Source organism: Equus quagga, chromosome 6 (genome assembly GCF_021613505.1).
Source record: "Equus quagga isolate Etosha38 chromosome 6, UCLA_HA_Equagga_1.0, whole genome shotgun sequence".
Taxonomy (NCBI): Eukaryota; Metazoa; Chordata; class Mammalia; order Perissodactyla; family Equidae; genus Equus; species Equus quagga.
In genome coordinates this window covers 107,618,690-107,644,009 of record NC_060272.1, presented here as the reverse complement: position 1 = coordinate 107,644,009, position 25,320 = coordinate 107,618,690, and the positions used below count along the sequence as shown (strand labels likewise).

General features: G+C 39.6%; 1 protein-coding gene across 2 annotated transcripts in view; it reads left to right on the top strand.

Annotated features, from left to right (window-relative positions):
• PLGRKT (plasminogen receptor with a C-terminal lysine) overlaps positions 1 to 25,320 on the top strand; it is a 40,150-nt gene continuing 14,830 nt past the window's right edge. Inside the window, exons 1-3 of one of the 2 annotated variants that reach the window (XM_046664692.1) lie at positions 1 to 90; positions 1,408 to 1,527; positions 3,340 to 3,426. In XM_046664692.1, coding sequence (XP_046520648.1) covers positions 3,346 to 3,426 — 81 coding nt within the window. In that variant the 5' untranslated portion in view covers positions 1 to 90; positions 1,408 to 1,527; positions 3,340 to 3,345. Of the gene's footprint in view, positions 130 to 1,407; positions 1,528 to 3,339; positions 3,427 to 25,320 lie in introns of both variants that reach the window. The other variant, XM_046664691.1, reaches the window with a different exon arrangement.

Below are 25,320 nucleotides of genomic sequence, written 5' to 3'. Positions count from 1 at the left end.
GCCGGGTCACTGCTGAGGTATAGGGGACCCCGGGCTGGTAGGCCTCTGCTGCTATCCCGGTGTCCCCGCGCCTCCGCCGCCCGCTGTCCAGTGAGTGAGCGCCGGCCGTGCGGGACCGGCCGGCCGCAGGTGGGTGGGAGGGTGGGTCCGTGCGGCCGCGTCTGCAGCGCTGAGCTCCGGGGCCCCGGGCTTGCCCAGCCGGGCTGGGCGCCCCCAACCCCCTTAGCGCCCGCCCTTGGCTCTCCTCCAGCCCCTAGTGCTGACCGCTAGAGCCACCCCCTGCTCAGAAGAGTCTCTTGCCGTCGCGAGGACTTCTGGCCTTTCCTGTAATGTAATCGAGCTGGGGAAAGAAAGCAGAGCATTATCACGGAAATCAGCACACCACTGCAGGAAGTTCCCAAGTGACAGTAATTGGGTCCAGGGAGCGCGGGTGGAGTTAAATTAGGGGAAACCTCCTGGAAGCTGTGGGTTCGGTGCTGGAATTTGCAGGCGAAGAGGTCTAGTTTGAATGGAACATAAAGACTTGTTGAAAATGATTGTAATTATGCAACCAGTCATAAATGTAGATAATGTGTCATTTGATCAGGAAATGAGTCAGTGCGGAAATTTGAATGACAGAGGTCACGATGGGTCATGGAATTAGCCTTTTTTTTTTAGTAAGTAAAATCAAATCCGGGTCCCCAGGGGTGACTGGAAGAAGGCTGCCTGGAACTTGCAGTCCCAACAGTCCTCAGAAATACCCCTTCCATTGTAATCTACAGCACTGCTGAGGCAGGGCTGGGGCATGAAGGAGCCCTTTCTAAGGTCTAAGGAGTAATCAAAGGCAAAATGAAGGCAAAAGGGAACCAAATCAGCATTCTCAGCCCTCTGAGACACACTGGTGTCTAAGCTGTAAGTAGCAAGACATTTGTCACCAATGATAAAGTCTTGGAATTTTGGAAAGACTTATGCAATTGACTGAATTCAAAGTTATTTCTATTGCAAGGTCACTCTTGCTTCTTTTTTCCCCCCAGTTTTATTGAGAAATAATTGACATACATCACTGTATAAGTTTAAGGCGTACAGCATGATGGTTTGATTTACATAATTGCCATATGATTACTGCAATAGGTTCAGCTAACACCCATCATCTTATGTGTATACAATAAAAAAAAAAAAATTTCCCCTTGTGATGAGAAGTCTTAGAATTTACTCTCTGAACAACTTTCCTATGTATCATACAGTAGCGTTAACTGTAGTCATCATTTCTGATTCATATTTTGTGTATCTGGGAGAGTGAAAGCTGGGAGTATTCTGAGGAACCTCCGTACTTTGGAAAATGGCTTTGATAGGGTGGGGAAGGAGAGGAAGGTTGAAAATACTGAACTCCAGGGCATAGTTGACAAGGTGTGGTGCAATCATTTACAGGTTTGGTCTCCGCAGAGGACGCGGGTAAGCTCTTCTACCTGCTTGGCTTCCAGCTTTAACTCTGAGGAGTGTCATTAACATAAAACATCCAGACTACAAGAAAGCAAAGCCCAGAAAGAGGTAAGCCTAGGTCCTAACTTTCCAAGTAGTTTCTCTTCCTTAGATGGCTGACATGAGGACTGTCCCTGCATTTCAGGGGGGATCCTACCCTCTATAAATAGGGGCACTGTCAGAGACACAGCTCTGTGACATGCAGGGTGTGTGTAGGAACGGGATTAAAGGACAGTTGTTCTCTTTATAAATGTTTGCAGGATATGTAAAAACTCAATCATCTACTTCCATGTGCAGAGGACAAATAGAAATGGCAAATGGCCTGAGCCATGCTTTCTCTTGTATCACTCATGCTTTCTGCAAACATTTATGGGAAAGAGACACCATGGAGACTGCCAAGATGGGTAATATATTGCTCCTGCCTTCAAGCAAGCTCTGCTGTAGGAGACAATTGACATGTGCCTGTCAGAGTTTGGAGAAAAGGAGAGAACTTCTGCTAGATCTTCCCACCCTTGGTAGCCTCTAACTCTGGTCATAGGATGCAGTGGGGCAGTGGCAGAGAGGGAGAGAAACCTCATGACCTCCCAGGCCTGTTCAGGGCTGCACCCCTTCTCTCTGGTGAGTGGTTGCCTGTGCCCAGCATTGAAGCTGACTCTGGCTCAGAGGTCCCTGTAATTACAGGGTGCATCTTTGGCCAGAATACAGGGAAGCCACTGAAGTCTGGCTTGCGGTTCCCACTCACCTGGAGCCCCATTAGCAGGGATAACCCATTCCACGTGGCATGAAATGCCCTCCCTCTCCCCTGTCTTCTCCCCAGTTAGTCAGAACCCAGGGTTTCCTGATAAGGATATGGAAAATAGGAGCTCTTCTGGACTTCCTGCAGAATTCTGTGAATCCTGGATAGAAAGCATTATGACTTGCCACTCTGACCTGAGGTTCACAAGCCTGCTCTACAGCCTATCAAAGAGAATCAGCAACATTGTTGAGGAAGGTAGAACAGTTGTAACTTCCCTGAGTTTTGCAGTCTTCTGAAAGTAAAATCAACAACTAACTGAAGGTCTTCTGTACTTACCCAAGTGGATTAAGAACAAAAAATTTGAGTTCTGGTTCACCTAGAAGTGACAGCCTACTTAACTTCTTAAGTAAATAAATAAGATAGACAATACTAAGTATTCTTTTAAAAATTGGGTTTCCCACGACATTTAAGTCTCCTGTTTTTCCCCTTTTGAGAACTTCAGTAATAGCTTAAAGAGAACAAAGGTGAAGCTAGAGGAGGATGGCCAAGGGATGTCAGCAATGGGTGCATGGAAATAGGGAGTGTGTAGGATAGGGGCAGGGATTACGGGAAGAGTATTGGTCCAGTGACCTTGAGACACCCAAAACTTCCTGAAACACAAATGCAAGGAGCACAGAGAAACCCGCCCCCGAGGGGCACAAAGCATCTTCTGACTCACCGCTCCTCGGAAGCAAAAGTTCTCTCATGAGACTGCATAGAAGTAAAAGGATGGATGGTATCCACCCTGTCCCTCACAAAAAGAGAGGGTTTTTTTGGGTTGGTTTGTTTTAAACTATTCAGTTCTTCAAGATTTACAGTAGGAAGCAAAATCAGGAAACATGGAGCCATATACTTTAGAGCAGGAGAAGATTTTAGAATCATCTAGTTCAATCAGCTGGTCTTAGGTAAATAAATGATGGCCAGGCTGGTTAAGTTTGCCTAAGGCCAGAGAGCTAGTTAGGAGCAAAGACTAGAATCCACACGGTTTTCCCAGGTCAGAAATTTTGTGTGTGTGTTGTTATATGCTCATGGTAGCTCAAAGCAGAGCATATGAGGATGCATGTAGAATATATTGTTTTAAGCGTCTTTGCTTTTTTACATTTTAGGTCAAGATGGGGTTTATATTTTCAAAATCTATGAATGAAAACATGAAAAACCAACAGGAGTTCATGCTTATGAATGCTCGACTTCAGGTACATTTTCAAATGATTAAGCTTTTATGTTGTTACAGTGGTTCAAGTTTCTGCCACATGTGTTCCAGCAGTATGTTCTCTTTGACCCAAAAGGTTAATGCTCTGGGAGCTCTGTCCTCACAGCCAAGATGAAATGGATTGTTATTTATCTGGTGAATGGGCTTGTTTAAATCTCCAATCCAGGTATTTGTGTAAAAATGTCTATACTGCGGAAAGAAATAACTGCTTAGAGTCCAGGGTCGGCAGAATTGTGGCCCCTCCCCAAAGATATCTCCATCCTGATCCCCTCTGAATATGTTACCATGGTAAAAGAGACTTTGCAATGTGATTAAGTTGAGGAGTTTGAGATGGGGAAGATCCTGGATTATCTGGATAGGCCCAGTGTAATCACAGGGATCCTTATAAGGGAAAGAGGGAGGCAAGAGGGTAAACATCAGAGAGAGAGATTTGAAGATGCTACGCTGCTGGCTTTGAAGATGGAGTAAAAGGCCATGAGCCAAGGAATTCAGGCAGCCTCTAGAAGCTGGAAATGCAAGGATATGGATTCTCCCCCTAGAGTCTCCAGAGGGAACACAGTCCCACCAGCCCATTTGGAACTTCGACCTCCAGAACTATGAGATGATAAATTTGTCCTATTGTTTTAAGCCACTAAGTTTGATAATTTGTTATAGCAGCAATAGGAAATTAATACAGAGTGTGAAAACTTGACACTGGGTTTATACATAGGCTGGATAGAAAAGATCAGAGCAAAGTAGAAGACTGTCTAATTGCCTAATATAAGTTGTCAAAAAGTATTTTAAAATGTCATATGTCAAAATGAAGTATTAAAAGTTTGACCAGAATTGTTTTCCTAAGATTTCAGACAAAGATCTCTAGGCCTCTGTGGTTCATTCTGGCCCTGGGAGGAGACGGTCCTACTGTGAGACCATAGTGAGTGGTTCAAAGTGAGGACTAAAGCCAGACTGCCTGGGTTTGAATCCCACCTCTGCCCCTGACCAACTATGACTTGTGTCTCCTAATCTGTAAACTGGAGGTGACAGTATCCTCTTCAAGTGTTGTTTTCAGGAGTAAAGATGATAGTTTACAGAGAGTATACAGAACAAAGGCTCAAGTCTTTAGGACAACGACTCTCACTCTATAAGTATTAGTTGTTGCTGTTGTTGTTATTGCTAATAAAAAGTGATCAGGGATGGGCCCCATGGCCCAGTGGTTAAGTTCACATGCTCCGCTTCGGTGGCCCAGGGGTTCATTGGTTCAGATCCTGGATGTGGACCTAGCACTGTTCATCAAGCCACACTGAAGCAGCCTCCCACATAGCACAACCAGAAGCACTTACAACTAGAATATACAACTACGTACTGGGGGCTTTGGAGAGAAGAAGAAAAAAAAAAAAGATTGGCAACAGATGTTAACTCAAGTGCCAATCTTTAAAAAAAAAGTGATCAGAGTGTCTTGTGCAGTGTAAAAACTTCTTTTTGAGGAATGGAATAATTGAAAGAATGGGCAACTGAATTATTGTTACAGAGCAAAGTCACCTAAGGGAGACCAAACGTTAGGTGTCTGAACCAGTTAAATATGTCACATGCTCAGAGAGTCCTTGTCCAAGCCCTCCGGAAGCTATAGGGCTTTTACTCTTATGTCAGTCCTCATGAAGTCAGGGTGTGTGAAGGGTTTGGGATTTTACCCTACTTGCAAGCTGACACATTAGCCTGATACTATCTCATGGATGCTGCAGAACACAGGAGACACCTACGTCAGAGAGAGGGGACTTTATTACTCATAGCACAGCAAGCAGCATGAGCATGAGGTTGGTGTCAATCCCCCATGCCCCTCAAGCCTCACAGAGGTGATAAACTTGGGCCTAAGTAGGTGTAGTGCACTCAGTGGGTTTGTGGCACATTTGAGGAACCCTGGGTTTGGGGAATCTGCTGCTTTTATAGTGAGTGGGGAGCTGGTGGAGTTGGTGGAAGGGGTTACCTCATTCCTCAAGGTTGTTCACTGCAAACACAGCCCAGAGAAACAGCCTGAACAAAGAGCAGTCTGAGCCTTGCATTCTTGGCCTACCCAGCAAGAATGTGCTGGGACATTCAGGGCTCATGGCTTATTGCCGCTCTCAACTACCTGCCCCTCAGCCCGACCTACCAGAGCTTTGAGAACAGCCTTGACTTCTGTCCACTGATCCCATCGACCACTATAACTGGCGCTGAGGTCAAACTGGCAGAAACACTGTTGGCACCATAAGTTTTCAGCTTAGTTGAACCAAAGATGAACGAGGCCTGGGCATTTAGGAGAATCTCTGTGAATCCAAGGGCCCTACTGAGCCAGTAGCGTTGCTTCAGGCGGCAGAGTGGGGAATAAAGTTTTTCCCAAAGGGGTAGCTATTACTCCTCTATACAAAACTGAGATGACAATAGGGCCAAGCCAGCCATACCCTCAAGTATATTTTCATTTTACCAGCAAATGGGCCCTTTCCTTGTGGTTGTCGGGTGCTTGTTGACCCACTCCAAAATCGGGATGTCAGGCCTGAGAGTCATAAGGCCCCCTTGGGTCAGGTGTTCATCCTTAACAAAAGCTCGGTAGTAGGCCAACAGCTGCCTCCCCTTTTTGAAAGGGGATGTTATGGGGTGAATTTTGTCTACCCTAAATTCATATGTTAAAGCCCTAACTCCCACTACCTCAGAATGTGACCTTACTTGGGGACAGAGTCTTCACAGAGTTAATCAAGTTAAAATGAGGTCACTAGGGTGGGCCCTAATCCAATATGATTGATGTCCTTATAAAAAGGGGAAATTTGGTCCCAGAGACATGCATACTGGGAGAGTGCCATGTGAATATGATGTTGGCCGTTTACAAGCCAAGGAGAGAAGCCTGGAACAGATCCTTCCCTCACAGCCCTGTTAAGAAACCAGCCCTACTGACACGTTAATTTCGGACTTCCAGCCTCCAGAACTGAAACAATAAGTTTCTGTTGCATAAGCCACCCACTTTGCAGTACTTCCTGATGGCAGCACCAAGAAACTAATACAGATGTATTTGGTGCGAGTGTTCGGCAGGTGGCGCTGCTATACTGGGAAATGGCCTTCCTGGAGATGGGCTGTGGTTTTTTTCTTTTTCCCCCTGGGATTCTATGTTGCTTCTGTTAGGCCATCTGGAATCAGGGTCAGGGAATCCCTGAATGGCAGAATGTCCTTTCATCACTATGAATATTTACAATATAAGCAAGTAACATATCGATTTCATTATACATTTATATGTGGGGGACACAACTGGGCTATCTTGAATCAGCTCAAAGCTTGCTTTAATTTTCCTTCCTTCCTCACTGCAAACTTTGCTCAAATTCTGTCAGTTGAATTCCAGTGCTTTTTTTCCCTGTGGGAACACAGACCAAAGAATTTAACATAGGTACTTCAGAGGTTATCTTAATAGTTTCAGGAGATTATGCTCTCTCTCAGCTGGGAGAGACTGGAGAGCACAAAGGAGCAAGGACCACTTTTTGCCCTTCACCTCCTCAACCCACAATTGGTACTGCTTCCTCCCCTGTGCACCCCTGGCATCTGGAGAGCACTGGGGTTCAGGGGCATCATTCTTTCAGCCTCAGCTGGAGCCATTGCTCTGTCCTGCAATGGACTGGAATTGACCTTCTGTCCTAGAGCCCCTAGGACTGAGCAGGACTGTAAATGGAAGCAATGGGACACTGGGGTAGAAGAGGACATGTCTTTGAAAGTTTTTCAAAGGGAAATTTTTTTTTTTTTTAAAGATTTTGTTCTTCCCTTTTCTCCCCAAGCACCCCCGGTACATAGTTGTATATTTTTAATTGTGCATCCTTCTAGTTGTGGCATCTGGGATGCCGCCTCAGCATGGCCTGATGAGCGGTGCCATGTCTGCACCCAGGATCCGAACTGGAGAAACTCTGGGCCACCGAAGTGGAGCACGCGAACTTAAACCACTCGGCCACGGGGCTGGCCCCTCAAAGGGGAAAGTTTTAAAAATCCTGATTGAAACACCACGCCCGCTAATATCTTTAGCCTGTGATGGCATATCTTTTGGTTTTTTTCTTATTTAATGGCATCTTGATAAAAAGAGTAAATAGGAGAAATAAAGCAAAACTTTTATTAAAGAAAAGCCTATTAACTAGAGTCCTTTTCCCAGTAGGTTTTTGTTAGTTCTACTTTTTTTTTTTTTTTTGGTGAAAAAAAAGAGATAAATCGTAACTCAATAATTCCATATTATTGTTTGTTTCTTTCGGAGGAAAGGACCAGAATTAGAGATTCAGCTACATCTTATACCAGTGACAAGGTTCTCAACTCTGGCTGTACATTCGATTCACCCAGGGGCTTTCGGATGTTTAGGTCCCACCCAGATCAATCGGATCTCTTCGTGGCTGGCAGATGTTGATTTAAGCTCTCGGATGGACTGTAATGCACAGCCTGGGTTGAAAACCTTTGCTCTTTCCTTTTCAATGATGTTACATAAGTGTAAGGGATGACCACCAGTGATTAAATATACTGTATATTGGAGATGGAACCAAATAAGTTTTCAATTTAGGTAAGTTCATCATGAACTTAAATCAATCACTGGAGTCTGGTTAATAGAAATTTATAAAAGGCTTCAAATAAAAAAGTTTCCTTTTTTTTTATTAACAATTTTGGTTCAAGTTGAGCTGGAGGGGATTCACACTACTAGTTATAATGATGTTTTCAGATCATCAGCAACCTTCAGTTTCCCACTGCTTTGTCCGGCCTCTGTTACTGAGGCTGGTGGATGGGTGTCTACGCTCAGCAAAGTATCACTGAGGCGAAAATGAGTACTTCGCTAAAATGCCACTAGATGGCACACCTAAACTAATTTTATATCACCTGAGTGGCTGGAAAAGCATTTTGATGTTATACAATAGGGTGGAAACTGGAAGCAGAAAGCAGAAAGAATGAGGGAAGAAAAGATTCCATAGGTCCTTGCTGTGCTATCATACTATGTGGGCAAGGCACTTATGGTCCATATAAAGATTAGTCAATCAGTTTCTTTGTTCTTTACTGTGTGCAGGCAACAAACTAAAGGTTAAAAAAACAAAACATAATACGAGAGTCAGCCTTTGACCTATATGTATATTGTTAGAGTTTGGTGTTAAGCAAATGACATATAGTTATAAATTTAAAAATATAGTATTAATATATATAAAATAATGTGCTAAATGCTAGGCAGGATTCAGAAATGTGTAAAGTATAAGGCTCTATATTCAAGGAAGTTCTCATCTAATTTGGTGGGTAGATGGTGATGTATGGTGCAAATAACCAGATGTTTGTGTGTATGTATGTGGTAGGTAGAACACTGGCCTGCTAAAGATGTCCACACCCTAATATTCATTGGTGGGATCTTACATGCAACAGTTATTACTGTGGTGTTTGCCTAATGATGATTTGTGTCTCCTTCATTCCTTCTATATATGTTCATTGGAAAAGCTGTCCCCTTCTCCATGTATTTATTTACTCAATTATTTATATCAATGTGTTCTTATGGACATTTTATCATATAGGTTATCATCTAGTACCATCCTTATTTATTTTGTGCCTTAAGTTTGTTCCAGCTTTGGCTATTGGGAACTCCTTCCAGTTGGCTCCTATGTCCTTTTGGCATATTCCATCCTTTTTTGACTACTTGCTTATTTTCTGTGATGATAAGATATTCCATATAGATTGCCCCTGCCACAGGCCTGGAACTAATCACTTATTCAAGAAGTCCTAGTTCCTTTTATTAGAGAATGGTATTTAGAAGTAAAGATCTTGGCTCTAGCTATGCTTATTGCTATGACCATTGTTCTTAGATCTTCTCAGCAAAGACGTGCACATATACAAACCATGCATATACACACACTTATACTATTTCCATGTCTACCTGTAAGTATATATATTCTAAACTATGAATTCATGCTGATACCTCTGATTCCAATCCAGTATGATGTTTCATTCTAGGCTTTCCCCTTTCTTTATTTGTAAGTTTTTTCTCAGACAATGAGAAACCCGGCTGTCATTTTCTACAATATATTCACTCCAAATCAGTTCACAGAGATATTCCTCATTTTGTTGACAGTTGCATAGTACTCCATTGTGTGGATATATAGTAATTTATTCAAATTATGTTTACTAGGGCACTATACTAGTTTCCTATTGCTGTGACAAATTATCACAAACTTAGTGACTTAAAACAACACAAATTAATTATCCTACAGTTTTGGAGGCCAGAAGTTTGAAATGAGTCTCACTGGATGAAAACCGAGGTGTCAGCAGGGCTGCATTTCCTTCTGGAGAGTCTAGGGAAGAATCCCTGTCCTTGCCTTTTCCAGTTTCTAGAGGCCACCTGAATTCCTTGGCTCATGTCCCCTTCTTCCTTCTTTAAGCCAGCGGTGTAGCATCTTCATCTCTCTCTAACTCTGACTCTCTTGCCTCCATCCCTCACTTATTACATTGGGGCCACCTGGATAATTCAGGATAATATCCTCATCACAAAACCCTTAATATAGTCACATCTGCAAAGTTCCTTTTTTGCCATGTAAGGTAACATATTCTCAGGTCCTGGGGATTAGGACTTGGACTTCTTTGGGGGGCCATTATTCTGCTTACCACAGGTACTTAGGTTATTTCCAATATTTTGTTATTACAAACAGTGCTGCAATAAATAACTCTGTGCTTTCACATTTTTTACTGTTGGAGGTATATCTGCAGGATAGATTTCTAGAAGTGGGATTGTTGGGTCAAAGGCAGGTGCCTATGTAGTTTTGTTGGGTATTGCCATATTTCCTTTCAGAAGGGTTGTACCAATTTGAGAGTGCCTGTTTTCCCAAAGTCCCACCAAAAAAGACTTTTAAAATGTTTTTTTTTAATTTTTAAAAAAGTTTTTGCTTTTTAATTTTTGCCAGTCTGATAGATAAGAAATGATATCTCAGTCTTGTTTTAATTTGCATTTCTTTAATTATGAGTGAACTTGAACATTTTATCACATGTTTGAGAGAAATCATATATCTTGATTTTGTGAATTGTCTGTTCATTGGGTTTTTGTCCTCTGTCCCTCAGTTTCTAAGGGTTCTTTATCCTTTAGGGATATTGACCTCTTGTCTGTGGAATACATTGCAAATATCTTCTCTGAGATTGTCATTTGTCTTTGACTTTGTTTAGGGAGGGGTTTTTGCCATGAAAAAAATGTTTTTAATTTTATTAACTTAAATTAACAATCCTTATTATTTTTTAATTTTTTTTTTTTTTTTTTTTTTTTTGGTGAGGAAGATTTGCCCTGAGCTAACATCTGTGCCAATCTTCTTCCATTTTTTGTATGTGGAATACCTCCACAGCATGGCTGATGAGTGAAGTAGGTCCGCACCCAGGATCCTAAGCTGAAGCGGAGTGTGCGGAACTCTAACCACTTGGCCATGGGGCTGGCCTCAACAATCCATTATTTTATTGCCTCTGCATTTTGAATCTCTATTTAGAAAGCCTTTCCCACGGTTAAAGAGTTAGTCACCCTTGTTTCCCTGTGGTACTTGAATAGCTTCATTTATTTATATTTAGATCCCTAATCTGTTTGGAGTTTGCTCTCACATATGGTGTGAGATATAGATCCAATTTTATCTGTTCCCAAATGACTACTTAGTAGTACCTACAACATTTATTAAAAAGTCCATCTTTATCCCCAGTGATTTAAGATGTCGCCTTTACTAAGCTTCTATATGACTTGTGTCTGTCTCTAGATACGCTGTTCCGCTGGCCAATTTGTCTATTCGTGTGCCAGTACCACACTATTGTCGTTGTGGCTGCTTTATAGTATGTTTTAGTACCTAGTTAAGCCAGTACACCTTGTAGTTTATCTTTTCAATATTTGTTACATGTTTGCTTTTTCATAGAAACTTTAGTATCAACTTGTCCAAATCTATGAAATAGTTTGTTGACTTTTTTAACTGTGATTGCATGTATTTATACATTTGTTTAGGAAGAACTGTTGAGTCATCCTAGCCAAGAACAGGGGATATTTTTCCATTTCTTTGAGTCTATTTTTATGTCTTCTGGGAGTTTATAAATGAATTATAGACTAAAGATTTTTTTGTGAAAAAAGGAAATATTTCAGTTATATTAAAAATTTTCCTGTAAATGATTATAAAAATATTCTTGCAGGGGCTGGCCCTGTGGCTGAGTGTTTAAGTTTGCGCACTGCGCTGCGGCAGCCCAGGGTTTCACTGGTTCGGATCCTGGGCGCAGACATGGCACTGCTCGTCAGGCCACGTTGAGGCGGCGTCCCACGTGCCATAACTAGAAGAACCCACAACTAAAATGTACAACTATGTACTGGGGGGATTTGGGGAGAAAAAGAAGAAAAGAAAATTCTTGCAGTTGAATTCCTTGCCTATTTGGCAAGGGACAATGTTGGCAGTGCATTTGATGGAGGGACATTCTTACTCTGAAATGTGTGAGACTGAAGAGTAGTAAGAGAGAGAATGACACAACTTCCAGGCAGGTTGGGGTGGCACATGGGAAATCTAGAAAGGAAAACTGGGCCCCAGAATGCTGCCTTCTGTATTTAAGGCCAGGATCTGACAACTAAGGACTGTGGATTTACTCTTCTTTGTGCAATGGGAAGTTCACAGGCATTGGAGTGAGACATACCTGGGGCCAACCCTGGCTTCATCACTTACCAGTTGTATGACCTTGGATAAATGACATAGGCTCTCTGAGCCTCAGCTTCATCACTAAGATGGGGAGGATACCCAAGTACTAGCTTTTATGGCAGATAAGATGCTCAATAAATGTTCCCTTCTTTCCCGTTTATCTACTTTCCTCTCTCTTATTTGCTCATAGTCACAACTTCATTCTTTTCTTACATCTCTAATTTCATTATTCATTTTTCATTCTGTCATTTTTTATCTTTCCTCGTCTCTATAGCTTCAATTCTGTGGCCAGCCATGTGCTTTTCTTTCCCCGCTGACTTGCAGGGTGTTTAGCACTTTAAATAATCAACCCTGGTAATGGAGCCAGTCAGCCACGCTGCCTCTCATAGGCACTCCCAATTCCACTGGGCATGACACACTGAGAGACATTTGCAAGTGTCCCCTCTAGAGCCATGGCAGAACCTAAGTCATTCTGAAAAGTTCCTGCAACCTGACCCAGAGGACAGAGATGTGTTCCTCTGTGCCCACCTTGGTACAAAAATTGAAAATATTAAACTCAGCTCTTATGGTGGAATTGATTTTTATTATAATACATGCCAAAAAACACTTTTACCAAAAGCCTGTGGATAGATTAGCAGATGCTAATGTTAAGGGATGAGGTCTACAGCTGCAACTCTCATTCTACTTTTTGTTTATTTGTTTGCACTTTACAGAAAAATTTTTCAAGAAAGGAAAATCACCCATATGACTTAAGCTTTAAAGTCCTCATGTTCAAACTTGCCTCAAAACAAATATGGCTTGAAATTAATATTTTTAGCACATATCTGTTTCTAAGTAAAAAGTCAGATTAATTTTGAGGGACCATATTAAATTATAGAAGAAACTGTCTTGTGGAGTAGGGTTATGAAAAAGTGGTTAGAATTATTTATACTTGCCTTGTTGAAATTTTACAGCAACATTACTTAAGTGTTAGAGCTATTTTTTTTTTAAACTCACACCCTTCACAGTAACTATACTAAAAATCAACAGGAGGTATAAAAAATACACAGAAGTCTTTTTTTAATTTATTTCATATTATTATGAGATGTTCATTGTTCAAACCAGCTATTTCTTGTTATTGGATAGATGGTAGGAGAAAAATAAAGGATATTGTACTCCCCTAACCCCACCAAGAGGAAAAATGAAAATGGCAGAGTGAGGTCTCTTTAATATAATGTTGCAGATAGTTTTTTAAATTCATAATTTATTTTAATAAAGAAACATCACTAATAATAATAGCTAATTTTTACTAAGTGCTTTTTAAATGCCAGCCACTATTCTGAGCATTTTATGTAGTCTCTTATTTTATGATAACCTAATAAGGAGATCCTATTATTCCCATTTCATAGATGAGGAAACTGAAGCCCAGAAAAGTTAAATAGCTTGCCTAAAGTCACACAGCTAGTATGTAGTAGAGCCAAGATTCAAACCAGGGAGTCTGACTACAGAATTTTCACTTTTACATAATACTTTTCTCTTTCTGCTTAAAATGTTTATTCATAAAATATATACAAAAGCCAGGGCATTAACTAATATGAGAAGGTGAGTTAATCTTAAACAGCTTGGCTTATGAATATATATGTAATAATCTCACAGTAATGATACAGTGAATAGGAAATGTGAGTAGGAGTTTTAAGATAAAACTTAGGATAAGTTGTGGAAATAAGAAATACATCCTTGGGACTTATTGTCAGTGGCAATTAATTTATATGAGTATATAAACCCTAAGAGATTAATCAGAATTATGATAGCGTCTTTATTGTCAGCATCTATAACAATTGACAAGTATCACTTAATTTATCCTGAGAGCCCCTTCCTGGAGTAGTCCTAAGGAAAGCAGATTATATAACTGTTATTATGATGTCTAGAATATAAACTGAGAAAAACCACAGGCATAGAACAATCAAGAGATTTGTTCCAAAGTGGTCAGCCTACATCTCGTTTTATTAAACCCTAGTTCCCCAGCATGGCTGTTCAAGAGATTTGCTGCCTTTTCCCCTCTGGATCCCATAGTACAAATGTCAGAGTTTTAGGAGGTGAGTTCAGTGCTGCCCAGGCCAGGCCAATTTCTCATATCTGTGCATGTGCATCCTTGCAGCTGAGGAGATTGGTCTGGGATTGTCCAGTTGAGGGGAACATGCCCCCACCCCCCTACATCATGGTAGCAGTGGGAAAGGGGCAGGTGCATCCAAATTACCTATAAGGCTTTTCCAACCAACTTTCCTTCCCCAATTCTATACTGAACCTAATAAGTCACCAGCTTCAGTGTGTCTTGACTTAATAAAAGCTTGAGGACAACTGAGCTGGAAAAGCACGAAAACAAGTAAACATTCCAGGACACCTGTGGGCCTGCTTGCTTTGTTTTGTGATTTAACACAGTTAAGGGCCAACCTTACCCTTGCTTCAAGGCCACAGATCCTGCCTTTGACTCTGGAGGACAATCTTAGAAATGTCTGCCACTGATCACAAGGTGATGCAAAAAAGACGGAGCTGAATCAGTACCAGTTTATCACTCCTTCTGACCAAAGACCCTAAGGAATGGCCAGTGTGGCATTATCTTTGGACCCAACAGCACAGCTCATTACATGTGACGAACTACTTTGGTAGAATTTTCCAACATGAAAAAGTGTGCTAAAGTGTGCTACCCTCATAAAAAACATTGCAACAATCTAGATAAAATTGGTAATGCAGTCAGTTACGATTTATGTTATCTTAGCCGTTTTCTCCCAGGCAATGTTTCTGAGCATCTTGGCTGTTTTCTATTCCACCTTGAGTGACCAAATGTCATAAACTGCGATCGTTTCAAAGATAAGTAATCTTATTTTGATCTAGCACAAAACAAAACTACGTTGCATCATTCAAAGTTGCCTCAAATCAATGATTTTAGATAAACTTGATGATTTAAGCACACACAAACATTTAAGCATTGGAGCCAAATTTTAAGACCTTTTGTGGCTAATATCAATTCAGCAAAGTATTTTTCTGGCTATTGGGGTGAGCTGCATATCCTTCAATTTTTGTCCTTTGAAAGTCCTGCTACTTTGATATTTAGGATGAGGAGACGCTAGCAGTGCAAAAGAACAAAGTCTTCTTTGTTACAATTTTCTGACAGTTGAACATTGTTAGTCAACAGAGCTTTTTTTTTTTTTTTTTGAGATTTAGTCATTTTTTTAATTCCAAAGACATTTAAAAAATTTTTCCCCCAAATGTTCCCACATGATGTGAAATGTGGAAGGCAGCATAGATGTAGGTTTGACTGTCCATCACCATCCTTTGTTTTCTACATCCTGGGCTTGCCTTTTTACAAATATCATCTCTAAGTCTCACAATAGCTTTGCAAGGTAGGTGTTACTGGCTGCATTTTATACGTTGAGGAAACTGCAGTGTAGAGTTCCGTGTTTGAGATCAGACAGCTAATACCCACAGGAGACTGAGTTGAAAGTCTGGATCTCTCTGACTCCAAAGCCACAAACCCCAACTTAATTTGGTGAGTTATGGAATGCCACAAAGAATAAACATTGTAGAGGAAAGATGAGAATGATGTAAGAGTATTTGCATTCTGCCCTTGGACGCTGTGGCGACAGAGCCTAGGAGGGAGAGTCTCCAGGCCCCACAGCTTGCCTCTTTGACCCTCTCTGCTTAAGGCTGCTGTTTGGCCTCTCCTGTGATCTTTCGGATTCTGAAATTGGTCCAGCATCAGGCTGCCTTGATCAATTCTGTCAACACATCCAGATCTCCCCTCAGCAGTCTCATGGTTTTGCTGGATAATTTTACAAAATATTTTTACAATTTAAAATTTTTTTTTGTCAATTTTGTAAATAATTTTGTAAAACAAAATTACAAAAAATTTTACAAAATAGGGACCAAGGCAAACAAAATATAAACAAGGACTTAACTAGGTACAGAGTGGGCAATTGCTAGAATTCCAAACAAAAAAAACTCGTCTTCCTAGCCCTGAGGCAGACAAGGGCTGGCACCAGGGTTTCAGAACCTTCTAGAGAGCCTGCATTGGTTCCCTCTGATTCCACTGAGTTCCTCAGTGAATATCTGACCCAAAAGATACCTTCCTAGTGCTTCTGGCCACACTACACCAACATTCCTGGGTGTTTTACATTTCAGCCCCTAGGAGTGCTCCTCACACCTCCTTGGTAGTTCTCTTTGGCAGTTCAGTTTTCCTAATGTACATTCTGGCTGGGAGCTCCCATGGGCCTTGTCCTTCAGGGAAGGTCAATTTCACCTACTGTGAAGTTTCTCCACTTCAGCTTCGTAATGGCTTTAGGTCACCAAGGAGAATGACATTTTATCCTGGAGTCCATGCCAAGATCTCTACCCTCCAAGAACCAGAAGCAAACTCTTGTCACTTCCTATTTCCTCTCTGGAAATCCACTAAATTTCTATCCCTTTCTGACAGCTTCCAGAGAGTGGATCATCTGCAAAGAAGAGATGATGGGCATACCTAGGACTAAGCAATCAGACTTTTCCTAGATCAGTTTACCCTCTCTGCCCACCTCCCCAGGTCCTCCTTGATGATTCATTACTCAGATGTTGTCAGAGGAAACTGTGAAAGTCTCCCCAGAGTCTTTTAATCACCCCCTTAAAGTACATGGCATTTTATACAGACTGAGAAATAACAACGCACCCCTGAAAGCTAGGACCTGGCACTATCAGCTGGGCCACGGTGTTCTCCTGTGGAACATAAGCAATTTCACAGATCACCACCATGAGACAAGACCACTCTGTAATCATGTCAGAAAACAGACAAAGACGTGAACATTGTTCAAACTACAGAAGTGACCAAGTCTCCCCACATGCTGACTAATTATGAGTGCTGCAGCATCTTTACTATATACCACTTACACCTGCTTGGTTCCTTCTACCTTCTAGATAAGAAGACTTAAAAGATCCAATCATGGAATTACTCCCACTTCCTGACAGCACTGAGTCCAGATGGTCTTTAAATCTTCCCCTAAATCACCTAGCACAAGTCCATACCTTGTAAGTCGTTTCTAATACCATTACTGAGATGCCCCACGGTTCCCCATGGTGTGTGTCTTCTTCGCTGCACTACATTAATAAACCCTACTTTTTTGATGATAGGTGTGCTCCTGGTGGTCTTTAGATGGAGCACATTCATATCACTACGATAAAATAACAAACATCTTATGCTTATTTAGCACTTACCATGTGCCAAGTACCATCCTAAGCTCTTTGTATATATTAACAGCTTAATCCTCATTACATACTATGGGATTGGCACTATTATCATTCCCATTTTGTAGATGAGGAAATTGAAGCACAGGGAGGTTGAATAAGTGGCGGTCCTATTTCCCCAGAAAGAAACAGTTCATCGCAAGTTTGGGCAGTCTTTATAAACTATAGAACAGGCCAAGAAAACACTTCATTTCTCTGATCTTTAGGGCCAGGAGTGACTGAAAGCTAGGCTAGTTGCCTAGGGCTGTCCAAATGTGGAGAAGATTCTCTATACCTGCTTATTTTAATCCCAAACCTCAAAAGTCGGGGGAAAGAGTGGAAGAGTGAGCTACTTTCTGAAGAACTTTTATTTGCTTCACTGCAAAGATATGATCTCTTGCCAAGAACAATGAATTTACTATAGGTTTTAATGTATATTCTCCATGATATTCTTCATATAGCCTATGATATTTGAGTGCTTACTTTGTGACGGGCACAGTTTCAGATATTTACTAATCAATGTCTAATCAATATCAAGGTCTTCATCTCACTCAACTTCTCAACAACTCTCAACTTAGTTGATCACTGATCACTCCCTTCTTGAAATACAATCCTTAGTTGCTTTCTGGGAAACCACACTTCTTTGTTCTCCTCCTACTTGCCTGACCACACCATCTCAGTCTCCTTTGCCTCCTCTTCTCCCTGACTCCTACATATTCCTGGAGTGGCCCTAGCTCAGATCACAGTTGTCTTCTCTTCTCCATCCATACCCATCCTAGAGGATCTTGTCCAGTCTCATAATTTCAAATACCACCTGTATAACTGATGACTTCAAATTTATATTTCTAGCCCAGACTACAGTCATAACTATAGACTGATATATCAAACTGCCTACTTAACATATTCACCTGGATGTCCATAAACATCTCAAACTAACATGTCCAAATCACCATTTCTCATTCTCATCCCATCTGATCCCATTCTCATCCATCAAATCTGCTCATCCTGCAGATTTCCCCAACTCTGTAAATGGCACCACCATGTTGTGCTCAGGCTACAAACCTGAGATCACCTCTTACTCTTTTCTTTTTCTCTTACCCCTTTATACAGTCCATCAGAAAATCATTTTCAGCTCTAAATTCCAGACATATTCAGAATCCAACCACTTCTTACCACTTCCACTGCTATTACTCTGCTCCAAACTGCCATATTCTGCCTGGATTAGTGCTACAATCTCCTAACTGCTCCCCCTGTTTTCACCCTTGCTCCCTACACTTTTTCTTTTCTTCTTATGTTGAAGTATATCATGGACATAGTGAGGTGCACAAATCTTCCATGTATAGCTCTCTGAATTTCTATGTATGTTTTCCCTGTATAACTACAACCCAGATCAGTATATAGAATGTTTCCAGTCCCCAGGAGTCTTGCTCCTGCCTCTCCCACTGCTAAAGGCAACCACCATCCAGACTTATATCCTTGTAAGTTAGTTTTGCCCATTTTAAGGCTTCATGTATAAAGGATCATGAGCATGTACTCTTTTGTGTCTTTTTTTTCATTCAATATTATGTCTGTGAGATTTATGTATTTTGTTACTTGTAGCATTCTTTTTCCATGGTTTTTTGTATTACTCTATATGAATATACCATAATTTGTTTATCCATTCTAGTGTTGGTGGATATTTGGGTTAGTTCCAGTTTGGGACTATTACGAATAACACTGCTATGAGTGGTAAACAAATTGCTCATCTCTCTTGAGTACATGATATTCTTAAAAGTCAGACTGATTCGTTGAAATGTCAAATCACACAATCTCTTGCTCAAAATCCTCCAGCAGTTTCCCATCTTCCTTAGAGTAAAAGCTAAAGTTCCAGCAAGGGCCTACAAGACCCTATACTCTTGTGCTCAAATGTGGTCCATTTTCTGAAAACACTGACATTGGAGCTCTTTGAAATACAGGATCATGTGTCCTCCCAGTCCTATTGAATCAAAACCTGCTTTTAACAAATCCCCCAGGTGATTCCCATGCACATTAAAGTTTGAGAAGCACTGTCCTTGGCGATCTGTCCCTTCACCATCACCTCTCTGACCTCGTCTTCTACCCCCTTCTCCCTTGCTCACTCCTCATGCCACTCTGGCCACACCAGTCATTTTGCTGTTCCTTAGACATCCGAGACATGCTCACAACTGAGAGGCTGTGTAGCCAGGACCTGGTCAGCAGTTTCTTCTCCTGACTTTATATATATATATGTATGTGATAGGCTGAGAGAAAGTGTTTGTAGGTATTTATATACATATACACACACAGATATATATATCTCCACATGTGGGTATTGAGCACGTAAAATGTGACTAGTGCATCTGAGACACTGAATTTTTAATTTTATTTAATTTTAATTAACTTCAACTTAAATATGCACATATTGCTAGAGTCTATCATAATGTACAGTACACCTCTGTAGTAACTTTGGATGTCTGGCAGGTAAGACAGTTTTCAAAATTGTCTTTTCTGGCATATGCTTCCTCTAAGTAAATTTTACAATGCATTTGTCAAGTTCACTAAAGTAATTCCTGATAGGATTCTGATTGGGATTTATTCCTAGGTATTGTATAGTATTTATAATACTGTGAATAATTTTTAATGGTTTCTGACATATAGAAAATTTTAAATTTTTGTATATTGATCTTATATGATCTTATATTTGGCCATCCTGCTAAATTATCTTGTCGATTCTAGCAGTTTTTCAATTTATTTTCCTGAATTCTTATAGATAGACAATCATTATCCATATGTTTTAATTTCTACTTTTACTGCACCGTAGTAAAAAAATATATAGTCTATGTGATTTCTGCCTAGGGGAATTTATTGAGATATTTTATTGTAGTATAATACAATGTTCCCTGAATATTTATATAAATAATATTTTTCTATGTTTATTGGGTATATACATATACACATAATTAAGCTTGTTAATTTAATTGCTCAAATCTTCAATATTCCTACATTTTCTCCTGTTAGAGCTATCAATTTCTGAAAGAAGTGGTTAAATCCTACCATTATTATTTACAATTTGTAAAATTTTTCTTGTTTTTGCAATATTTTTGTTTATACATTCTAATGATATATTGTCTAATGTATAAAAGGTTCTTAACTGTTATGGCTTCTTGATTCATTGTATATAGCTTTTATCAATGTTAAAGTGTACAGCTCAATTAATTTTCACAGACTGACCATACCTCTTAAGCCACATTCCAACCCCTTGCTGTCACTTCCCCCCATTTGAGGATAGTCACTATCCTGACTCCCAACAGCGCAGAATAGTTTTGTGTTTGATTTTGATCTTAACATCACTGGACTCCTATGGTTTGTACTCTTCTGTATCTGGCTCCTTTTGCTCAACACTATAATTGTGAGATTGATTGGTGTTGTATGCAATGTCATCACCCTCTCTGAGAGCTACCCCAATGGAATCTAAAACAGTAAGCCAGCTAGAGAAACCATGGAGGCAGTTTCTCTTCAGAGACACATCCATGAATAGAGAAAGGAGTTCTAATCATGTGGACTACTTTGTTTTCTTCTGTCCCATATTATCTCTTTTATCTCCCATCCAGGTGTTCTCTTTATGCACCTTGATCCTTCTCTGTTGATTGTCCTCAAATGTCTGGTAGCCCTTGGGTGCCTGTTCATACATGTGATGAAGAAGTACGTTGATTAATCTAAGTAGTTGGCATAGATTTCCTCTGCAGTCTGTGGGCTTTCTGGAATGGGCAACGTGCCAACAGAAAAGCTTCGCTTTAGGGTGGATGAGCAAGAAGCAGGCTTAAGACTGCCAAAGGACACAGATTTACTTTGGGGTGAATCATGGTGTCATATTCAGACCTAAGTAAACCTACCTTCTCTTTTTTCTTTCCTCCTTGTCTGTCTGTTATTGAAGTCCAGAATTGCCTCAGTATTACCTCTTCTCTCTGATTCTATCCCCTAGCAAAGGAGTTTCCTCCAAGAGATTTTCCTCTTGGGAGAAAATTTGACTAGGGACAAACACTGCCACCTCTCTCTGTGTGTTGGAGGGGAGGGGTACCACTATAATTACAGAGGTAGTTATTTAATTATTTCCCCAAGCTTAGAGCTTCTCCAGCATCCTTATAGGCAGAGAGATCCTCCCCTGAGTCTGTTTTATTTATTTATTTATTTTTAAGGAAGATTAACCCTGAGCTAACATCCATGCCCATCTTCCTCTACTTTATATGTGGGATGCTGCCACAGCATGGCTTGATGAGTGGTGGTAGCTCTCCACCTGGGATCCAAAGTGGTGAATGCTAGGCTGCTGAAGTGGAGTGCATAAACTTAACTGCTGTGGCACCGGGCTGGCCCTAAATTTTTCATTTTTAATGTATAAAATCTGTTCATCTTTTCCTTCATGTTTCCTGTTTTCCTTGAAAAGATCTTTGCCTCCCTAAGGTTACACAAGGCATCTCCAAATTTTACTTATAATATATTTATCGTTTCATTTGGTATATTTAGAGCTTTGGTTCACCTGGAATTCATTTTCTGTTTGATTTGAGGTAGGGAATGCTAACTGTCTTCTTCCAGACTGAGAGTCAATGATGCCAGTATCATTCATGAAAGAGCATGTCTTTCCCTTTCCACCATGCTATATTTTCTGTGCTCCCCACCACCACCCACGAGGTCAATACTGAGCCACTATTGTTTTTAATGCTTCATATCTTGGCTTTCTTGTCGGTACTATCAAATTAGGCTTTAGTTTTCAGCAAAAGGAAAAAAAAAATCAGTGTAAATAAACAGCCCTTAATAAAAAAATGTACCTCTTTCTTACTAAGAAAAAACATTCAGGAGGATTATAAAAGGAAATTTTATGACATAAAACTCTAATTGCACTTATGTTTATGTTTCTTATTTTGACCTATCCCTTTCTGTGCCTAGTTTGGGTTTTTATTGAGCATTATTGTATTGAAGAAGGAATGAGTTGTCCCTACAGGGATTAAACAGCAGTAAATCTAAGATTTATTGGTTATGGCTGGGTCAGGCTCACCTTTCTGTAGCACTCTTAGACTCATAAAAATCAGAACAGGACAGAATGTAAAAATAACTATTTTTTGTCCTTTTTAGGAATTAATGGTTATTTTCTTATAATAGTGAAATGATATTTTATTTTTGAAATTACATGTGAACATGAATATCAGAAGTATTATTTCCCAGAAATGGATAACTAAATAATGAATTCTTTCCAGAATCTACTTTTGTTTTTATATTGAAATCAGTTTTAAATAAGAAATTTCTAATTTAAAGTCCTGCCTAAAATTAATTAGAATTAGATGACCCACCCCATGAATTCTTCCTATTAGCAATTATCATATGACTAGATTAACTTTATAGTCTTGACTCGATTCTGATTTTAGCTACTGTAGAAATGTATTTTCTTCTAAATAAAAAAATCTCCAGATTAACAACCATCAAACCTGAGCTCCCAAAATACTTTGCAAAAACTGGTGATGGGCTGACATTTGAGCAATGTTTTAAAGGAAGACAGATCAGTTTAACCACTCTCTTGACCAAAAATTCACTGTGGTATAGATTTCATCTCTTTAGAGAAAGTAAGCTCTAATACCTAGGGAGAGTGATATTAGTATCAGGGATAAGAAAGCTTGAAGAGAAGAATAGAAACATTTACAGAAAAAAAATCCAATATCTTCCCCATCTCCTACCCCTGCAAGAAAAATTTTGGTGGTGTGTTTTAGTATGAGAATCGAAAAAGTATGGACTATGAAGCTTAAAAGTAATTATTTATAAAAAGGAATACATACAGTAATGCTAAACAGTCTTTCCTTCCCTCTTCGATCAATATAAAGATGGAATGTTTTATTATAAAATTATTTATAAAGTCTGAATAGAATTATTCCTTAGCAAGTGGTCTGGATGTTTTTGAACAACTATTAAGAGTGGAACATCAAAGACTTTGTTAAGACCCAGGAATAACTGTGTGGCCAGACAAATATGTCACCACAAATCTTCCTTACTTTTTATAATGATTTAAAATAAACACATGCTGTTACTTACCTATCATTAAGGATGCCAAAAGGGTACCCTGTTCCACTTCTATTTTTCTAAACACCTTTCTTGAGGTACAATTTACATAGTATAAAATTCCACCCATTTTAAGGGTACAAGTCAATGATTTTTGGTACATTTATAGGGTTATACAACCATCACCATAATCCAGTTTTAGAACATTTCCATCATCCTCAAAAATTCCTTTGTGCTCATTTACAGTAAATCTTTGATCCCCACCTCATACTCAGGAAATCACTAATGTACTTTCTGTCTCCATAGATTTGCCTTTTCTTGACATTTTACATAAATGGAATCATACAATATGTGGTCTTTTGTGTCTAGCTTCTTTCACTTAGCATAATATTTTTGACGTGCATCCATGTTGAAGCATATTTTCTCCTCAAAGGAAATTTTAGAATCAGCTTGTCAAGCAAAGTTTTAAAAAATTTCCTTCAACCAGGTGGGAGGGCCTTTGCTCAACATAGCCTTTTAAACCCTCTTACTTGATTCCTTTATCTTCTGAAGCATTTTTGGAGAATTATTTTATATTTAGAACATTTCTGAATGTAATAAAACCACATGAAAGTACAAAAGTACTTTTTTGGATAAAAACGTTTATTTTTCAGGATTCCATGAAGATATTGAAATGTAGGATCAGAAGCACAACTCATTGAGAAGACAGAAGGGAAACTAATCAAAGAACATTCTACATGATCATAGTTGTATTCAGTGGGGTTTAGTTTTGTCTTTTTGTTTTCTTTTGTTTTACTTCTCTTTTGCCTTAGCTTGTATTCTGAAAATAAGTACTTTACACATTTTCTGGCTATTATTATAAGAGGTATAAACAATATTTTATTTTGACTATAATGACAGCTCTTTGGACCAAAGTGATATATATGACAACCTCTTATCTGGAACATGATGAGGAAGCAAGAAGAAATACTTAAAGACAAAAGAATCAAGTAATTATGACAAGGCCGTGTTCTGAAAGTCATGCAACATACTCATAGGAAGCCCCTGACTTTCAGGTCCTCATTAGGAACTTATGTGTTTTTATTTTATACAAGGTTCTAACAAACTTTGTTCTCTTACTGCCACTAGACAATTAAAAGCACTAGATCATCGAGAGAGAATGAGAGGGAGAGTGAGAAGAAAGGGAAGTCAGGGGAGTTTGTTGCTTAGAAGAGGATTTACTGCTAAAAGTGAAACATAACAGCTTGATAGAGGAGGAGACAGAAAGTGGACAGAGGCCTGGGACCACCTGGTGAACTCTGACAGCACTGCTGCATTACAGCACAGGAGAGCTAATGATGACTCTATGTCTTTGTGAAAAGAAGTTTCCTCCAAAGAAGGATATATAACAACAAACTAAATTCATAAATAAATAAGCAATCAAGCAATATCGATTTGCTATATTCAATTATGAAGGCAGCAGTATATTATAGCTTTTAGACAAGTGTCTATTAAAATAGTAGAATTCTTTTGTAAGTTTTCTTGCTTAAAGGAGTATATTTCAGTTCTCTGGAAAATGCACTTAAATATGAACAGCTGATTCCTCAATATTGCTGAAAATGTAGTGTTTCTGGTTTTTAGTTGTTGTTTTTATTTTTTGGCCTATTCTCATCAACTGACAAAAATTAAAGTGCTAGACTAATTTTTGGTAGATTGTAGCTCTATTTGTAACCAGGTATTATAACATTTAAAGTACATTCTGTGAGGAAGTTATTGACTATTGTTGGAATAAGTTACATTTGTAATAAACTAAACATGTTGTATAAAACATATTTTTCTATCACTAAATAAACAACATGACTTTTTATCTGAAAATAAATATTAAGGAAGATTGGTTTTATTGAGAGAACATTGGATTAGCAGTCCAGAGAAGGAAATTCAGTTCTAGTCCTGCCAACAACTCATTCTACAAACTTGCATGTACCTCATAACCTTTTTGG